This window comes from Pituophis catenifer, unplaced genomic scaffold (assembly GCF_029215685.1).
Source record: "Pituophis catenifer annectens isolate HBS135680 unplaced genomic scaffold, rPitCat1.0.hap2 SCAF_1, whole genome shotgun sequence".
Lineage (NCBI taxonomy): Eukaryota > Metazoa > Chordata > Lepidosauria > Squamata > Colubridae > Pituophis > Pituophis catenifer.
In genome coordinates this window covers 85,562,025-85,580,728 of record NW_027256881.1, presented here as the reverse complement: position 1 = coordinate 85,580,728, position 18,704 = coordinate 85,562,025, and the positions used below count along the sequence as shown (strand labels likewise).

The following is an 18,704-nucleotide window of genomic DNA, read 5'->3' as shown; positions in this document are numbered from 1 at the left end:
TTTCCAGTTAATTTTTATTCCTAAAACTGAGCTCTTTCCTTTAAATGTAATTACATAATTTTATTTGCCCTATTTATGGAAATTGATAAAGTGCCAGGGGAGTGGCTGCTAAGAACTTATCTAACAGTATAACCTATAATTTTAACACATTCATCTGTTGATATGATATACATATTGATGGCTTAAAAAGCCTGACCAACTGATAATCTCACAAATAGTTATGAGCAGTTTTTGGACAACAAAATTAGAATATTTAGGCCAAATAATCTGAGTTTTTATTAGCCCAATTTCCAACCATGGATTCTATAATTCCTGCCCTGGAGTCCTTGTTTCCATTTAAAGTAGCATTTGCTTGGTTTATTTTACAAATAAAAAAGTACTGATAAAGTTATATTCATATAAGTAGCAGAGGAACTGAAGCTGAGAGCAAGGGATAAATTCCTGCATTTTATGTATCAGTTTTTATTCTGGGTTATATATATTCATGGCTACAAGGAACATTTTCATAGTATAATCTTTATACATTATAATCTAACACAGCATGGTAGTAACTGATTCTTCTATAAAGCTAAGGAAAAATTACTAAAGGAAATGTATGAAATTCATAAAGTTATATGTTGTATATACTGTAAGAAAGCATTGTGAAGATTATGTTGGTTAATACCTTCTAGGAAGTATGCTATCATTTGAAGATAGTTTTTCTCCACCTTCAATTAAGTGCTGCTTTCAGATTGGAAGGAAAGACAGTTTTTATTTATAAAACATGCAGTGAACAATGATTCCGATAAATAACTGTACAGTTCATGAAACAAAACTCCTATTCTCTTCCCTTCTTCCCCCCCCACCCCCCATCTTTAATTTTTGAATTATGAAAAAAAGCTTGGAGGGCTTGAATACAATTGTAGTATGCAATAATTCATAGAAAGAAAGACATAATGGTGAAATAACAGCAATAAACTAATTTGTGAGTGGATTTCTTATAATCTTAACTAATTATTGACACCCATTTTGAGATACCATACAAAATACTAACCACTAATCTAGAACAGAAGGGGGCACAATGGCTCAGTGATTAAAGATGCTGAGTTTGTCAGCTGGAAAGCTAACAGCCCGAATTTGAGACCCAAGCACTGCACAACGGAGTGAGCTCCCATTCCTTACCCTAGCTCCTGTCCACCGAGCAGTTAGAAAGCACACAAATGCGAGTAGATGAATAGGTACCATTTCGGTGGAAAGATAACAATGTTTCATGTATCTTCGACGTATAGCCACGCTGACCACATGACTACAGAAATGTCTTTGGACAACACTGGCTCCTTGGCCAAGAAACAGAGATGAGCACCATGCCCTAGAGTCAGACATGACTGGACAGGGAAACCTTTATCTTTTTTAAAATAAATCTAGAATAGAACATTAAACCACATATTATTGACATTGTGCTGAATCCTTAGAACTCAGATGGATTGGAATGCAATTTCCTATAATATTTCTTCATTAAATATCCACTAAAGTCTAATAAATTGTTTTAAAAGCAACATATGGTCTGACATTTGTCAGTTTAGCAGAGAAACAATGTTGTCCCCCAATGAAGAATCTTTTATACATTTTATTACCAGTTGAAATTAGCTTCTAGAATACTTTACATATAATCACTTCTTTCTCTTTAAAAGAATGGGTTAATAAGTCTTTATAAGACTTCTGATAATCATTTGCCTGCCCCTGGAACATATATATTTTTATCCACTGCAGCTTATTTCTGGTATATACTCTTATCCACTGCAGCTACTTAGACCAAAATACTGAAACTGAAAAAAGAGAGATTTTTCACCACCAGAAGTGTTATGATGTATCCACAGAATCTGTTCTGGAAAGTTGGAGAGGATTAGAAACACTAGAAAAAGACAGTTTGTCCTATGTAAGATATATCCTTACCAGTTCAGGATTATATGCAAAGCCCTTTATTATTATTTTGTTCAGCTATTCCTCTCTTGGGGTATTTGAAATGAGACATAAACACAAGTCAAGTTGAGCTGGCAGATTTGTTGTTATCTGTAGTGTATACACTGCAGTTTACAATTACAGTGAGTATTTGAAAATGGATGAAAGTAGGGAAAAGATGAAGCTAAACACTTTCGTTCACATCAAAAAGTTGAAATGCACACAGGCATAATAATATACATTTATATATGCATATACATTATGTATATACAGTATTTAAGAAATATTGATAATTGATTTTAAATCCACTGTTGCATTAATTTGCTCTATTAGATGGTGTGGCAGATCGCTGAGATTCACAAGGTGGAAGGCCAGAGGTCCTACCTCTTTTTTTCAGACACCTCATGTTGTCACACCCTTGTGAAGCTTTGCTGTGAGGTAGCATCTTGGTACTTCCTGCCACTACCCTCTTATGAGGGTACCTCACCTGGCATATATACCTCATTCCAGTGCTTTTAGAGAGATAGGACTCTTACACTCTATCCTTTCTTTCTGATTAAATAGGCAAAATGCAGACTCTTCTGGTACTTCATGTAGCATATAAGTACAGTGATTAGAGAGTTCAGCCTTTCCACCCCTATGGAAAATAAATCCAATACCATAGGACAGGCCGGTAAAACTGGTGGCCCATGGGCCGGATGCATCACACACAGGCCACGCCCACGCCAGCTCCGCAAAGGCAAAAAAAATAGTGATATGTCATGTGACACGGTCGAGTTTGACACCTGTGCCATAGGAGATAAACAAAATCTATATGATGAAGATCCATGTATATATGAATCTGCAGTCTACATTCACAACAAGTGGATTATTATATGTTAATAAAACTTCTTTTTGCTGTATTTTATTTTATTGCAGGTTTACCAGCATTGGTGGTAATTATTATTCTAGCAAGCACTCATGCAAATACAAATAATATTTACAACAATGTTTTGAATGACAAAAATAATAAGGACCAAGGTGGAGATGATTTGTAAGTATTTCGTTAAAATGTAATGATGCAGACAACCTGGTAAATGCTTTTAAATCATTTTTAAAATGATGCGAATCCAATAATGTATCTGAATATATGTATCTGAAATGATGGTATTCATTGTTCACAGGATGTTTTCTAAATTCCATGTCAATAAATATTGAGGTTGCAGTTTCAGGGTTTTTTTAATGTAATCAGAGATTATTATAAAATTAGGAATATTTACATTTGGGACAGTACCTGGCTAGATATGGAACTTCTTCAAATAGATTTCGGGAAACCAGAGTTTGTTTGCATATTAATCTAATGGATCAAAAGAAGCAACAGATTTTAAGTGTTCTCATGTGTGTTCAGAGAAACACTTAATCTTCACTGAGGAAATTGTGATGATATTTGAAGTATCTAGAAGTACAGAATAAATGATTCTGAATTTGTCTGATCATTTACTAATCCAGCATTACCCTGATATACAATTTTAAGGAAGTAATAGTTAAAGCTTTTTACTTTTGTTTAAGTAGCCCAAAGCAACCTGAATCAATAAACCAATTTTGTAACATGGGAATAACGTAGAATTAATCCTTTTTTTTTTTTTTTTACAGCTGCTGGATTAAAAGCACCATTGTATTTTACGTGACTTGCGTTGGTTACTTTGGAATCATGTTCCTCATGAACATTGCCATGTTTGTTGTGGTGATGATGCAAATATGTGGACGAAATGGGAAACGGACCAATAGGACTATGCGGGAAGAGATCCTGAGGAACCTTCGTAGTGTTATTAGCCTGACTTTCCTCCTAGGCATGACATGGGGTTTTGCTTTTTTTGCCTGGGGGCCATTATATCTCCCTTTTGTGTATCTCTTCTCTATTTCCAACTCATTGCAAGGTGAGTAGAGGAACGTTTTGGAAAAACAATATAAATAATAACCTAACTTCTAGCAACTTACAGATTCACAGGTATATTATATGCATTACGTAGCACTCTTAAGTACATTGTACTTAAGATTTGTAGATTTAAGCCCATACAAACCCACACACAAATGGTATCAATTTTAACAATTGTACAGCATAAATAGTAATGAGTCACATGACAGTAATTGATGATAATAGAATTCAGAAATATCATATCATGGTGAGTAGAATTTTTTGGAACTGGAAATGTTCTCTAACTTACCCTGTTCTGATTGTTTTAGGAAAGTTTAATTCATCCAAGTCTTTCAAGTAAGAAACTTGAAACTTATTCAAAATGTCTAATTTAGAATTAACAATGCATTCCAAAATTAAGCCTAAAATGTTCCTTATTATTGAAATAGGAAGGAGACGGGTGTTTAGAATGAACTAGTGGTTCTTGTTCTAAGCCATGACCCATAGGGTTGATTGAGGAAATTGTTTCTGATTTTTCTCTCATTTTTATTTGATTTATTTTTTTTGCCATCAACTCTTGCCATATCAAAATCTGACCCAATTCTATTCAGCTTTCAGAATGTTATCTTGCTGGTAAACAGAGTCCTGAACCACAGTTTCTTTCTACTATTCCACTAGTTTGGAAAGAATAATATTATATTATAAGAAGTTCATTATTTTTGTTCATTTATTTATTATATAGGAGCAGGTGAAAGATGCAAATACTAAATTAATTATCTAAAAAAAAAATCCAGATTTTGAAATATTTATCATGTAGACAACGTGTGGCTTTGTTTTAATAACATTTAAATTTAGTTATGGTTTAGGTTCAGGTTATCAAGCCTATATCACTTCCCCTTCAGCAGAGTTGGACTAAAATTTTGTAGCAGACTTGGAGTTAATTTTGTACCAAATTAAAAGGGATCTCTTTTTCACGCCATCAGCTCTCCATTTGTTTTTTCAGTCATTTCCATTTTTATTTATTTATTTTATTTATTTATTGGTTCGATTTATATGCCGCCCTTTTCCAGAGACTCAGGGCGGCTTACAATGTGTTAAGCAATAGCCTTCATACTTTTGTATATACCTGCTTAGTAGGGCTTTTTGGCCCCCCGTAAGCGGTGATCTTTTTTATACAAAGTCAGCTTATTGCCACCACAAACCGGGTCCTCATTTTACCTACCTCAAAAGATGGAAGGCTGAGTCAACCTTGAGCCTGATGAGATTTGAACTTGCAGTAATTGCAGGCAGCTGGTGTTACTTAACAGTGCTTAACACTGCTGCGCCACCAAGGTTCTTATCCAAGATACTTCCAATTTTATTCATGCCATCACTTTTCCAAGGGTGTTGTCAGAAAACACCTATCATATGTGATAGAAAGGTTTAATTGATGCAATTTAACAAAGACTACAAAGGTTTCATTTTAAAAAAAACTGAACTAAAAGCTATTCATAAGGACTATCACCATACTTGATTTTATTGGAATTGCTTGAGCACTCTTACCAGTAAGGTCATGGAATCTTATTCAAAACCCAAATGAATTATTGAAATTTGTTCTTGGAAATCCAAGGATTTGTTCCAAAACAAATTCACATTTATGCATTTTTCAAAGAATCCCACTGTTCTTAGGAAGAAGACAGTTTCCAGTTTAGCAAAAGCCCTAATAGCAGCCTGTGTTAATTAGTTCAAGGAATTAAAGGGGGGGAACTTGATTTACAAGTTGAACAGGTTTTTTTTCATATTAAGCAATTTTTGCTCTATAATTAAAAAATACAGTAGAATAGAATAGAATAGAACAGAACAGAACAGAACAGAACAGAACAGAACTGAACTGAACTGAACTGAACTGAACTGAACTGAACTGAACTGAACTGAACTGAACTGAACTGAACTGAATTGAATTCTTTATTGGCCAAGTGTGATTGGACACACAAGGAATTTATCTTTGGTGCATATGCTCTCAGTCTACATAAAAAGACAAGATACACTCATCAAGAATCACAAGGCACAACACCAAGTGACAGTCATACAGTGCATTAAGCAATCAAATAATACTAGAAAATAATATCAATATAAATCACAAGGATATAAGCAACAAAGTTACACTCATGCAGTCACGAGTGGGAGGAGTGGGAGAAGGGGGAAAATCATTCACTAAATCTTTTATTTGATGTGTACAACTTGTGCATACAGTAATTTGAATACTATATAAACTGTATTCAGAATGTCATGGTTAGAATCAATGGTGGGATGCAACTGGTTTAACAACCAGTTCAGTGAGCGTGCGCTATAAGAGGAGAAATGAATGAAATCTGGAGTGCACCAGTATTAGGACTAAGTATAAAGGCATCAGGGAAATAACAGTAATGTCCAATAAAGCTTTGCTTTCTCCTGTTTAATGTCACCATTAAGGATACAGCATCAGCATGAGTAGGGGAGTAATGGGTGAACAATTTTGGAAACCATTGGAGAAAGATCACATGCCCAGGAGTTTCTAATTGGAGGTCATTCATATATTAACCAGTTTGGCTTAAAAATGAGGTGGTCTCTCTAACTGTGGTCAATATTGATTCCCAAATGCCGATAGGACTTTTGGTTACTATACATAGAATAATTAGTTAAAGTAATACTTATTAAATTATTTTCATATAATAAAAGTTTGGAGAGTGATGAACAAGCTGAAACTTCATGAAGGGATTGATGAGCTGACCAGTTTGGGGACCCCTATCTAATTTATTAGAACTTCTACCTTACTCTGAATCAGTTGAATTCTAGTTAGCTTTGCACATGTGTAAAAATTAATTAAGAAGTATATCTAAATATCATATACACTATTTCATGAACCAAAGGTATTTGTGTCTTTATGTGTGTTTCTTAATCTTTTTTACTAAACCCCTAGATTTTATTATTATTTGCCTTTTCAGGTTTATTTATATTTATATTCCACTGTGCAATGAAAGAAAATGTACAAAAGCAATGGAGAAGGCATCTTTGTTGTGGACGATTCAGACTGGCAGATAACTCAGGTACTATGAACTACCCTTTGTAATACTTCTCTCTTAATTGAGCCCATAAAGCTAAAATGTATATTATAAGGTAATCTTTCATCCATGTGCTGACCTGCAAAGACCTGCTAAGTGCAACTTTCTGAGATATTTAATAGAAACTATCTACTAGAAAATTGAGAATGTGCCATTTCTGCAAATGATGTTATTTCAAAGAATAAGAATTTCCTTGCAATGTTTATGTAAATGTTTGAGGAGATATTAGAAAATAAAGCCTGAAACAGAGCAATTGCTTTGATCCTTTTATTTTAGCTTTCATTGAATTAAATATATGTATTCATAAGCCTGGCAGAATTCCCATTTAGTAGATAAATGGACAAGATCCATATACTGTATAATTGTCATTCTATAATTTCTTACTTTAATTTAAAGTCAGTTCTATTCATTATTAAAGCAAAATCGACTTCATTTTGAATGGGTTACTTACAGAAATGTACTTGTAATTTTCTTGGCAGTTATATGGAAGTTATTTGTCCTTGCCAAGTTTCCAGATTTCTTATTTAACTTCCTAGTTATTGTATGTATATAATTCCAGGAATGAATGGATTTTTAGTTGTAAGCTGAATTTAAAAGGATCTTCTGTAGTAGTATTGCTAGGAGGTTTTGCATAATTATGTACTTCGATAGCTTCCTGCTGCTGGAAGCAAGTTGAGTACCGTTATTCACCCCAGCTCCTGCCAACCTAGCTGTTCAAAAGCATTAAAATGCAAGTAGATAAGTAGGTACCACTTCAGTGGGAAAGGTTACTACGTTCTGTATTTTCATGCTGGCCACATGATGATAAAAACATCTCTCAGACAATACATGCTTCCTAGGCTGAGAATCGGAGATGAGCACCATCTACTTGAATCAGTCTTGACTGGACAAAGAAAACCTTTAATTGCTCCTAACCTTTTTGTAGCTTAGAAAATATTGTTTATAGCCTCGTCCAGTTCAAGGAGGCTAATTGCCTACAAACATTTGAAAACCCTGAGTCTATTAAATAAGAAACATTCATGTTTAAGATAAAGGTAAAGGTTCCCTTCACACATATGTGCTAGTTGTTCCCGACTCTAAGGGGCAGTGCTCATCTCCGTTTCAAAGCCGAAGACCCAGCACTGTCCGAAGACGTCACTATGGTCATGTGGCCGACATGACTAAACACCAAAGGCACATGGAAAGCTGTTAGCTTCCCACCAAAGGTGGTCCCTATTTTTCTACTTGCATTTTTTACATGCATTTGAACTGCTAGGTTGGCAGAAGCTGCAACAAGTAACGGGAGCTCACCCCGTTACGCAGCACTAGGGATTCGAACTGCTGAACTGCCAACCTTTCGATCGACAAGCTCAGCATCTTAGCCACTGTTCATTCAGGAACTGTTCAAAGTTATGTCGGTGCTGAAAGAATAGTGGTTACAATTGATCCTTAGGGTTCCGGCCATCCCAGGATTCCCATGATCATGTGATGATGATCTGGACACTTGGCAACCACTTGCATTTATGACCAGTTGTAGTACCCTGCAGTCATCTGATCGCCATTTATGATCTCCCCTGATGGCTTCCCCAATAAGTCAGTGGGGAAACTGGCAGGGAAGGTTGCAAGTTACTGGAGTAAGTCTTCCCCACCTACACATCTTCCCCAGCCCTTCTGCACTTGCACCCTGAAGGCTATTCAGGGACCACTGCACAACTTCTGCCTTCTTGCTGCACCTGCCTTGCACACCTTCCCTGAGCCTTGTGGCATCACCCTCACACACCCCTAGTACCTCCCTTAGCCTCACCATGCATCTCTCACCAGTTACACATCCCCTCACTCACTCCCCGATGCAGTAGTAACCACCCTAAGCCTTGCTAAACAAGAACTACTTGTATCTTATATAAGTGACAGGATGGGAATAATTTCAGATGTTTAAACATGAATGATAACATTAACATGGCAGTGTCACTGCATATATGAATTTCCCATATTGTCAGCACAGAGGAAATGCATGATTGCCTGATTTGCATAATAAAGGGTAATAAGCACACTAGGGAAAAATGAAAACGATTTGTGCTTTCTTTAATTCCATTCCTTTACTTCTTTTAAGGTCTGACTAATTATTTCAACCTGGTATGCAATCACAGCCAGTTTTGCTTTCATTTATTTTCAGACTGGAGTAAAACAGCAACTAATATAATAAAGAAGAGTTCAGACAATCTGGGGAAATCCTTATCTTCCAGTTCTATTGGTTCTAATTCAACATACCTGACTTCAAAATCCAAATCCACATCCAACACCTACCATAAAAGGAACAGCCATTCTGGTCAGTAGTTTTCAATATGAAAAGTCTAATTTTAAACTATCTACCTGGGATATCTTGTTTTACATTTGATGTGGAGCCTTAGATAAGTTATGCTCTAGAAATGCATCCATGGGAATTAACCAGAATTTGGCTGGAATTCATCTACTTCAATGCTATTTTTTTCCAACAGCCCATTTAAATGTCATATATTGGCAGAAGGCTCCCAAGCCCCACATGCTATTGAGTTATTTTTAAGATTACCAAAAGCTAAAAACTTGCCTAAATCTAAAGCAGAATAAGATTGTTGGCACTTTTCAACAAAACACTGCTAACACTCCTTTTTCGTATAAATAACATTTCTTTTAATTTTTATTTATTTTACTCATCAAATGTCTACATCTCAAGTGATTTTGGTGGGTTACAGTTTTAAATTGTATTGAATGCAAAAAAATGCATTGCATTGAATGCAAAAAAAAATTCTCTGAAAGTGTTTAAAAGTGTTTATAAATATTGGCATATAACTCCCCACTGCGTTAATTACAAGTAGTCTTTTTAGTGATTCATTAAATATGAATCACCATAAGTAACTAATTTGATGTGTTGTTGTGAATTAAAGCTTTATTCGCAGAAGTTCTACATTAGACAATAGATTTTCTTTAAGTATCTGGAGGTGATTATTTGTCCTTAGTCATGATACAGTTTATTAATCTCTTTTTAATATAAATGACAAAAATAATATGTTTGTGTTATGTGCAAATTGTAAAGTACAGTTTATGTTAATCTTTCATTCTGTATTAACTGTTAACTGCTTGAATACGGCTGCGTAAAATACAGTTATTCAAATTGGTATGTTATGCTCATATAATTTAGTAATTTACGTGGTGGTGGATATCTCCAAGTAATTGTTGAAATATTTCACTGTTCTCCAAAATTGATTCAGCTGCTCATATGTTTATGGTATAGATAATGTCTTCTAAGAACATATCCTCACCAGTGGTCGAACATTCAAGGTAAAGTGTACATCACCTTTGCTGAATGCATGATTTCCAAGCGCTTGCATAAGGACACTTGCATGAAGTTTGAATCAGCAGAAAAGATTTAACTAATCAATACATATTGCTTCATTCTATTCTGTGCATCTTTCTCTGTGATTAATTCTGGCTGACTATAATTTGGTACACAAGAGTGCTTTTGATTATGGTTAGCATGAAAATGAAACATTCGGGATTGTTTGAGGTAAACATCCAAGGGAAACAGCTTCATAAAATGCATATTGTTAGGTATATATTTTTGTCTAGTAGCTGACAAGAAGAAAATGAAAAAGACATCATTAAAGTGATTCACCTAATTTGTAATAATGCCTGCAAGAAATTACTGTATTCTCTGATGCGTAACGTTTTTCAAAACATTAGAAAAAGCTTTCAGTTACCAACCTACTTAGATTTTTAAAACATGCAGTGGACATAGATGGTATATTGGTTCAGCATTTATTTTTAATATTTAGCCAACCTAATGAAAGTAGAATGAATTCTTCTGGATTCTGCTATCAGACAGTGATCAACAGGCACATCCCAAAAAGCTTATAAGTAGGAAATGAGGAAAATGTTTTCTTCAAATATTAGTCCCTGACAGTTGATTTAAGCCATGCTGCCTTTGAGCCTCAGCATAATATATAACTATTAAGCCATTGATCCTATTCTCCATGAATATGCCTAGCCCAGAGGACGTAGACTTGCTACCAGCCAAGTCACTGTCTGTGGCCCATGGACTCCCAATCCCATATACAGCATGTACATGTTCATACTCCAGTCATTCAATTTTAGCCTCCAAGAAAGGGAGCAAGCATTATGAACATGAAAGCAGGCAGCTGCCATCCCCCTTCCTGCAGGGGCCACCTTCCTCAATCTGGGTAGAAGTGGTCATGAGGATGGCATCCGGAATAGGTCAAGCTATTTTGCGTCAGATGCCGAAGCAGTCTCCCAGCTACCAGGATGGAGAAGATCTCACCAGTTGAGGGAGGAGAGAGAAAGAAGGAAGCAGCTGGGAAAGCCTGAAACAATGGTGGAAACTTCTCCGCTTACCATGGTGGGGGTTAGGTGAGCCTATGAAAGACCCGAGGACTGGAATATCACCACATCACTGAGTTGCTGCAATACATTCCTTTTTGTTGTGGATATGAATGAGCAAGTCTGAGTGACTCCCTTTGGTTCCTCCTTCACCACCTGCTTGAGGAAGAACAACTGGAAGGAAGAGTAAAGACTGCAGTTCTCAATTCCCTCCCCTTGCCCCCCATTTCACACATGGATTTGGAGGAATAAAGCTATTCCCCCTCTAAAGGAAGAGGGGAGGAAGAAATATATTACATCATCCTAAATAACTTGGGGCCATGATAAGTAGAACATGAACTAACAGACCAGGGATGAAATTCAGCAGGTTCTGACAGGTTCTGGAGAACCAGTAGCGGAAATTTTGCGTAATTCAGACAACCAGCAAACACCACCTCTGGCTGGCCCCAGAGTGGGGTGGGAATGGAGATTTTGCAATATCCTTCCCCCAGGAGTGGGGAGGGAATGGAGATTTTGCAGTATCCTTCCCCTGCCACTCCCACAGAACTAGTAGTAAAAAAAATTGAATTGCACTACTGTAGCAGACCTATCTAAGTGAATAGGACCACAATGTAGCATGGAAGGCTAGACAGGTGGCTTGGAAGTTCCCATAAGATGAGAGCTGGAAAGAGCCCGTTTGAGGCCATTATTAGGGCTAAAAGATCAGAAGGAAGGATGTGCACTAAACCTGGCTGAGGTACCTTTTAAAGCAGTGGTCCCCAACCTTTTGGGCACCAGGGACTGGTTCCATGGAGAGAGTTTTTTCCACAGACTGAAGAGGGCATGGTTTTGCATGCTGCCTGCATCCCGCAGATGGGGCTTTGCTTGTTTGTGTGGATCAGTTTCTGGCATGCCGTGGACCATGGACCGAGGGTTGGGGACCCTTGTTTTAAAGGACTGATGAGGGAATAGATCCTCTATTCTTGTTCATCTTTTGCCTTCAACAGGCTTTTGTTGGCGACTTGAAAATATATCCCAATGGTGGGATGGGGGAGGAATTAATAGGTCTTCGTTAGATAAAGTGAAGCATTCTTTGGAAAGATGGTCTGCTAATGGTGCTGGGGCTGCTGGGAATTTCAATTCATCAACATCTGTAGAGGTACATGGATTATGGATTAAAGTGTGTTTATTTAAATAAGTAACTGTTGTAGTTATGAATGCAAATATTTTATAATCCACCCCTCAGGTTAATGAGCTGTTAATGCACTTCTAAATTTGCTTTTGCACATTTCGGCAGCAGATGCTGTTTTGCTGTTTTGTTCACCATGTTTCACTTCCATGGCTGACTCCAAGTTCTAATAGAGCGAAGGGGAAAACTTTTCTATATTTTTCATGCTCTGGCTTATTTCATATACCTCTGTTGTATCTCTTCTTATTGATCTTCCCCCTAAACACTGTAGGAATATGATTTATATTGAATAAATACATATAACATAACATGCAAGAAATCATAATTACACCTTTTCAAAAATACCCTGTTTCCCCGAAAATAAGACATCCCCCTGATAAAAAGCCCAATCAGGCTTTTGAACACCTGCACTAAAATAAGGCGCCCCCCCCCAAAAAAAAATAAGCCCTGCCTGAAAATATTTAAACGCATGCGCAGCCGGTCCCCGCCATTTCCTCTGGTTAGGGTTAGGGAGACATTACTGGAAATCAGGTAAGATGGCAAGAGGAGCCCCGTCTTGCTCCACAGGCCCCAAAATAATAAGACCTCCCCGAAAATAAGGCCAAGCGCTTATTTCGGGGATCAAAATATATAAGACAGGGTCTTATTTTCAGGGAAACACAGTAATATAAAAAAACCAAAGTAAACCATATAAAAATGTTTGCCCCAAAAAATCATTCTGGCTATATTTTAGCATACCTACACTTTTTTTCCATGTAAAAAAATCCTGTGCAATTTGCATTTTCTTCATTTGCATTTCATAAGTAATTCTAATTTTAAATCTACTTAATTTTAGCTATACATTATTGTAAAAAAAAAAAGATTGAGGAATCCTTTCCCTCTTGTTTATACTTGTGACCAATTTAAATTTTATATAGTTGCTTGTTTGGATAATTGAATGCTAAATATTTTACGTAGTATTAGTCTTTTTCATAAATATTGATGTGTTACAATTGAATTCAATATTCAATTGTAACACATACCAATTGTGGTAAGAATTCAGCAGGTAAAATCTTTTTCATTACATACCTATAAAAATAATGTGTTTAGTTGTATATTAAGAGGAACATTATATGAGCACCATCTAATGGTCACATTTAGATCAGCAAAGCTGCTCACTGTCTTGAACTCTCCAGCCTTTATTCAAAAGTTTGTTCTAGGTATGCTTGAGGTTGACGTTACCAGTATGATCACAGCTGACTAAGTCAGCTGATATTTGAGTCAGTACCGATTACGTCATAGTATAACTCTGCCAAAGTCTGAAACAATATATTTTACCTACCGAGTATTATTGAAAAGGAATTCAGTAAAGTCTATCAGTGTTGTTATAGACATTAATTGCACCCAGGGCAAAATACATATTTTAGTTTTATAGAAAAAATACTTTATCAAGTTCTTTCTCTTTTTAGGTAATATATAATGCTATTTATTCTGTATAATAAAGACAGATGAGTCAATATTACTTTCACAGATATTTAATCACACATTCTACTTTCTGGGTTAATCTCTACATTGAAAACTATCCAGTTCACACAAAATGCATTTAAACATTATTCTTCTTTCTCAAAATGTATTAATTAAGTGAATTTTGGCACCTTTTATGTAAAAAGAATGCATGCTGGAAACTGTGCCTCTCCTAATTTTGATCAGAATTTGTAAATTTCAGTTCTGCCAAGAATCTTTAGTTACATGATAATGATGTAGAATATTTTGTTGTCAATAGCCATACCAGCTGATTTTTTACAGCATACGGGAAACAAACAATATGAGCAACGTAGTGGCCTAGAGATGGAGCTCTCAACTCACAATCAGGCTGTGAGTTCGATCCTAGCTAGTGGCAGATATTTTTGTGGGTTCAATGAGTTACTGTCTGCTGTGAACTCTGTGTAGGCATCAGGAAGGGCATCTGGCCAGTAAATACTTGCGCTGCTTTTAGGCATCCCAACTCCACCCTGATGCAAGGGATTACAGGGTTGTTAAAAGAAAAAAAATGGAAACACAAAATATAATCATAACATAATAGAGGGTGAGAGACAGTGCATGTTATAAAAAAAGAATATGAAGCTGTGACTTCCAGTGTCAATTCTGTACCTTTTTTACAGTTTGAAGAAATGTCACCTTTAGATGCAGCAGAATCACTCTGAAAGTGAGATGAGCAATACCTAAAATTGATAAATAAATAAAACCCTAAATCTATAGATTCTGCATCTCCAGAGGTGGTACATGGGTTTGACATTCATTTCAATGTACATAACACAGTCTATGTGCATAAATCTGAAAGTAAATTGGTAGTGAGGAACGCAGCCAAAATCCTTTCTCAGCACATAGTAAGCTGAGTTTAAAAATGGTGAAACCTGTAACCATTACTATTGATTTTAGTGCAACTTTCCTCATTTCAGCAATTCAGTAGTAAAAAAATGAATTTCTTTTCCCTTTCTGGCATGACTCTTAATGAGATGTATTTTCTCTTGTCCTTATTCTGAATTGGTTCATACATTCAAAATTGATTGTTCACATGAAATTATCCTGAATCCTGTTCAGAATGAAGCAGATAACATTCCCTGCTTTCTTTAGAGCACCATCATAATCACTTTCCCAATACAAAAACAGATTCCAAATGCTTATACCAAACAGCATTTAATTGTGAGTCAAATTACTGCAGTTTGATATCATGGCTTCAATAATGCTGACGCCATTATTTCAGTAACCATAGAAATGTCATCCAATAACTGAAAACCAGAGCTAAATTTCAGATCGTGTAAGCTGAAGGAGCAAAATTCGATTTGTACTTCTAGATAGATCAGGAGTACAAAGGTGTGGTGTTCATACAGTCTAACCCTACTAATTTACAGCTCCCAGAGGATCAGTGGGGCTGAATTTTTCAGGCACATGATACAGATGAAATGAGTACCTTAAGACTTCAAGATTGCACCTTTTTAGAATCTCTCTCTCTCCCTCTCTTTCTCTCCCTCTCTCTCTCTCTCTCTCTCTCTCTCTCACACACACACACACACACACACACACACACACACACAAACACATTACTCCTTAAAACCTCTCAAAATGGGAACAATTAATTGTTCCCATTTTGAGAGGTTTTAAGGAATAAAATTTGGGTGACTTAGTTCTTAGGAAAGTTTAAATCATCATTTTGGTACTTCTATTTCCCTGAACCTCACCCAAATGGCTTGTTTATAATTGTCTCCCTAAAACACAAAAATGATGAAATTTTATAAGAAAATAATAAAGGAAAAGCTTTTAATGTATGGTTCTTAAGGTGCAATGTAAAGCTTGTTGTAACTATCAGACTGGCAGCTTACATACTCATGGTATGGATTGTAAAAAGAAAATCAGAATTCGGAGCAAACAAAAAGGGGGGTATTATATACTTTACAGTATTTACTAATGGGTTGTCTGAGGTCATCCTCTTGGCAGTAAATTTTGTTTTCAATATTACTGACTTGTTTTGTTTTGTCTTGTTTTTTAATCAGACAATGTTTTTCTTGACAAGCCTTCAACAAAATACATCCAAGTGGACATGGAACAGACGTCAATCAGCCCAGTTCACCAAGTCATTGACAAAGTGAAAGGTTACTACAATACTCAATCAGACAATTTCTATAGAAATATGATCATGTCAGACTCCCTGAGCCACAGTACAAAATTTTGAATAACTGGGTATCTGGAAGAAGACAAGTCAACAAGCGGAATAAAGATTATTCAGTGTTGAACTTGTGGTGACTGACTGAAGATAGAAACTCTACCAAAGTGTTGTGCTTTATCCAATAAGCTGTTCAGCTACCTATACTTGGAGAAACAGAACATCTAATTAATTGTCTCCACTGATCCGGTATTGATGCTGGCACTCTCTTCTCAACAGTTCTCAAGCATCTACACAGTGACATGTTTATTAATCCCATCTATAATCTCGCAAAATTAAGAATCTTGAAAAGCCCAAAACTAAAGCTTGTAGCTTCCAAAGACATTTTCAAAGCATGCTGTTAAGATGTTGCATCAACCCAAATTTTCTTCTGTGATATATCTATGTGTCTGTGTGCATATAGCCTTACGCAGGGAGAGCTATACAATTGTGCATGTCCATAGTATAAATGGATCCCCTTGTTTCATATAATCAAATCTCTGAAAAGAGAGATGATAGCATATTCTGCTTGCGGCATAAGCAGAAGTCTGCTTGTGCAATGCTAGAGAGGTCATTTGAGATTTTACAGATTTTTTTTTCTCCACAGACAAAACTATTTTACTGAATTTATACTTCTTTGTGCCTGATTACAGAAACCAAAAGTGTTTCAAAGATTATCTTAACTCTTAATCTTTACTCTTGCTTGCAAACTCTGGGCCATATTTATTATTTTATTATTTTTTTAATGGCAGAAGTATTGAAGTGTGCTTCTTTGATTTTGGAAGAGCTTAATGAAGTGTTTTATGTTAACTTGAAAGTTTGCCTAGTTATAGACCAAAAGAAACTGAGCAGTTGAATATGTCATGGTTGCTATGCATCTTCATCATGATCAAAGAATAGAAATTCAGAATCAGTCCAATATGATATATAAACTTCTATCAGTTTTTCCTAATTTGCTTTATTTTCACATCCTTAGATATATGGAATTCCAGGCTGGAACATGAAGGTTTTCCATTGATTTATGCCAAGAGCAATGTTTATTAACCTGTACAAATCAAGTTACTACCAATTCTTACACCTTTTCACCCAGATAGACCTTTTCCAAGATGTGTATTGACATACACCTAACAAGAAATTTTTATCATTTCAGATACACACCGCTGCTGAAACAATTGAGATTTTCACACATAAGCATAGCGGTCATACTATCTATTCTTCCATTAATACAGTATTTTGAATTACAGATTATATTATTACATACTCTGTAGCACATATATTTAGATTTACTAAAGTCAGTACGCCTCATCTCTAAAAGAGAAAGTTGTTATATTCATTGTTTACAAATATAACACAAATTCTCTTTGCATGAAATTAGTTAAACACTCCAAATATTTTTTAAAAATTATATGGTAAATATAAAACAATCTTTGTCACTTGCTCAATTCTTTCTGTGTGCTACTTTATTTAATCTCCCAGTAATATATAACATAATCTCCAGTATGTCTTCCAATTGAATACAAGGAGGCTTATTTTAAGGAAAATTTGTACAAAATTGCAAATTTGACCAGTGACTGACAGGTGGTCATAGGATTTCCCCCTTTTTCTATGGCAATAATCTCTGCATGCTTATTTTCAAAATATGTTTCAACTCCATCTGTTTTATAGCTGTTTAACAACTATAATGTATTAATTTGCACAATCAGAATTGTCAAATTAACTTGCCCCGTTACACCAAAGTTGTTCGACTTTAAACTATTTAATTTGTTTTATAATCCCCTAAAAGGCATTATTTATCGTGGTTTAAGGATTTAATTTAATATGAGTGAATGATTCCTTATGACACCAAATTATACCAGAATCTGATGGGATCAAACAACTTTACTAAAGAGAATGTTTTCTAAACATTCTGTGCCATCTAAAAAATTAGTTTATGTCTCTTAATAAATTTCAGAAAGTAGCTTATGTAACATTTTTTCTGGATAAAAATATTCAAAATAAGAAGGGAAAATGTATTTCTGTATATGGTAATTGGAAGTAAATAATATGAAAATGGTAAATAAGGCTTTACTTTCATTAGGAAAATTGTAATATTTTAGTTTCCCCTTAAGATGGTTTTATCTGACCAGATTAATGTGAAATGTGCCGATATTTTAGCCAAATAAGAATATTCTTTGCATTTACTACCATGTAGTAATCCTTTAAAAATTATATCAGATAAATAGTTTTTCTAGTACTCTTCTTTCATCATATCGTTTTTTGTATAAATCTTTGGTTTTCTTATCAGTAAAGCTTAACTTTCCTTGTACATATTTATTTATTTCTGAGGTTCAAAATATGTCAGCATATTTTAACTGCACACTAGCAGTCTTTATAATTATATGCAAACTTTAAGTGATAGGGAGAAAAATAGGTTTGTTTGTGTGTGTGTGAACATGTCTGCATGTTGGATTTGCTATGTGTACAGTTTATTGGATAAGCTTTTGTTTATCATGGAAATACTAAAAACATTAGTTTTTAGGAGCTAGTGATACAATTTATAGAAACATTGTAACATCAGTAGTCTAAGTCATTAAATTTTTCAAAATTGTGAGTGGC

At 35.4% G+C, this 18,704-nt stretch overlaps 1 protein-coding gene across 1 annotated transcript in view; it reads left to right on the top strand.

Annotated features, from left to right (window-relative positions):
- ADGRG6 (adhesion G protein-coupled receptor G6) overlaps positions 1-16,818 on the top strand; it is a 99,095-nt gene extending 82,277 nt beyond the window's left edge. Inside the window, exons 21-25 of the mRNA XM_070952159.1 lie at positions 2,857-2,971; positions 3,571-3,854; positions 6,796-6,897; positions 9,065-9,217; positions 15,961-16,818. Coding sequence (XP_070808260.1) covers positions 2,857-2,971; positions 3,571-3,854; positions 6,796-6,897; positions 9,065-9,217; positions 15,961-16,139 — 833 coding nt within the window. The 3' untranslated portion in view covers positions 16,140-16,818. The remainder of the gene's footprint in view (positions 1-2,856; positions 2,972-3,570; positions 3,855-6,795; positions 6,898-9,064; positions 9,218-15,960) is intronic.
- The last annotated feature ends 1,886 nt before the right edge of the window (positions 16,819-18,704 follow it).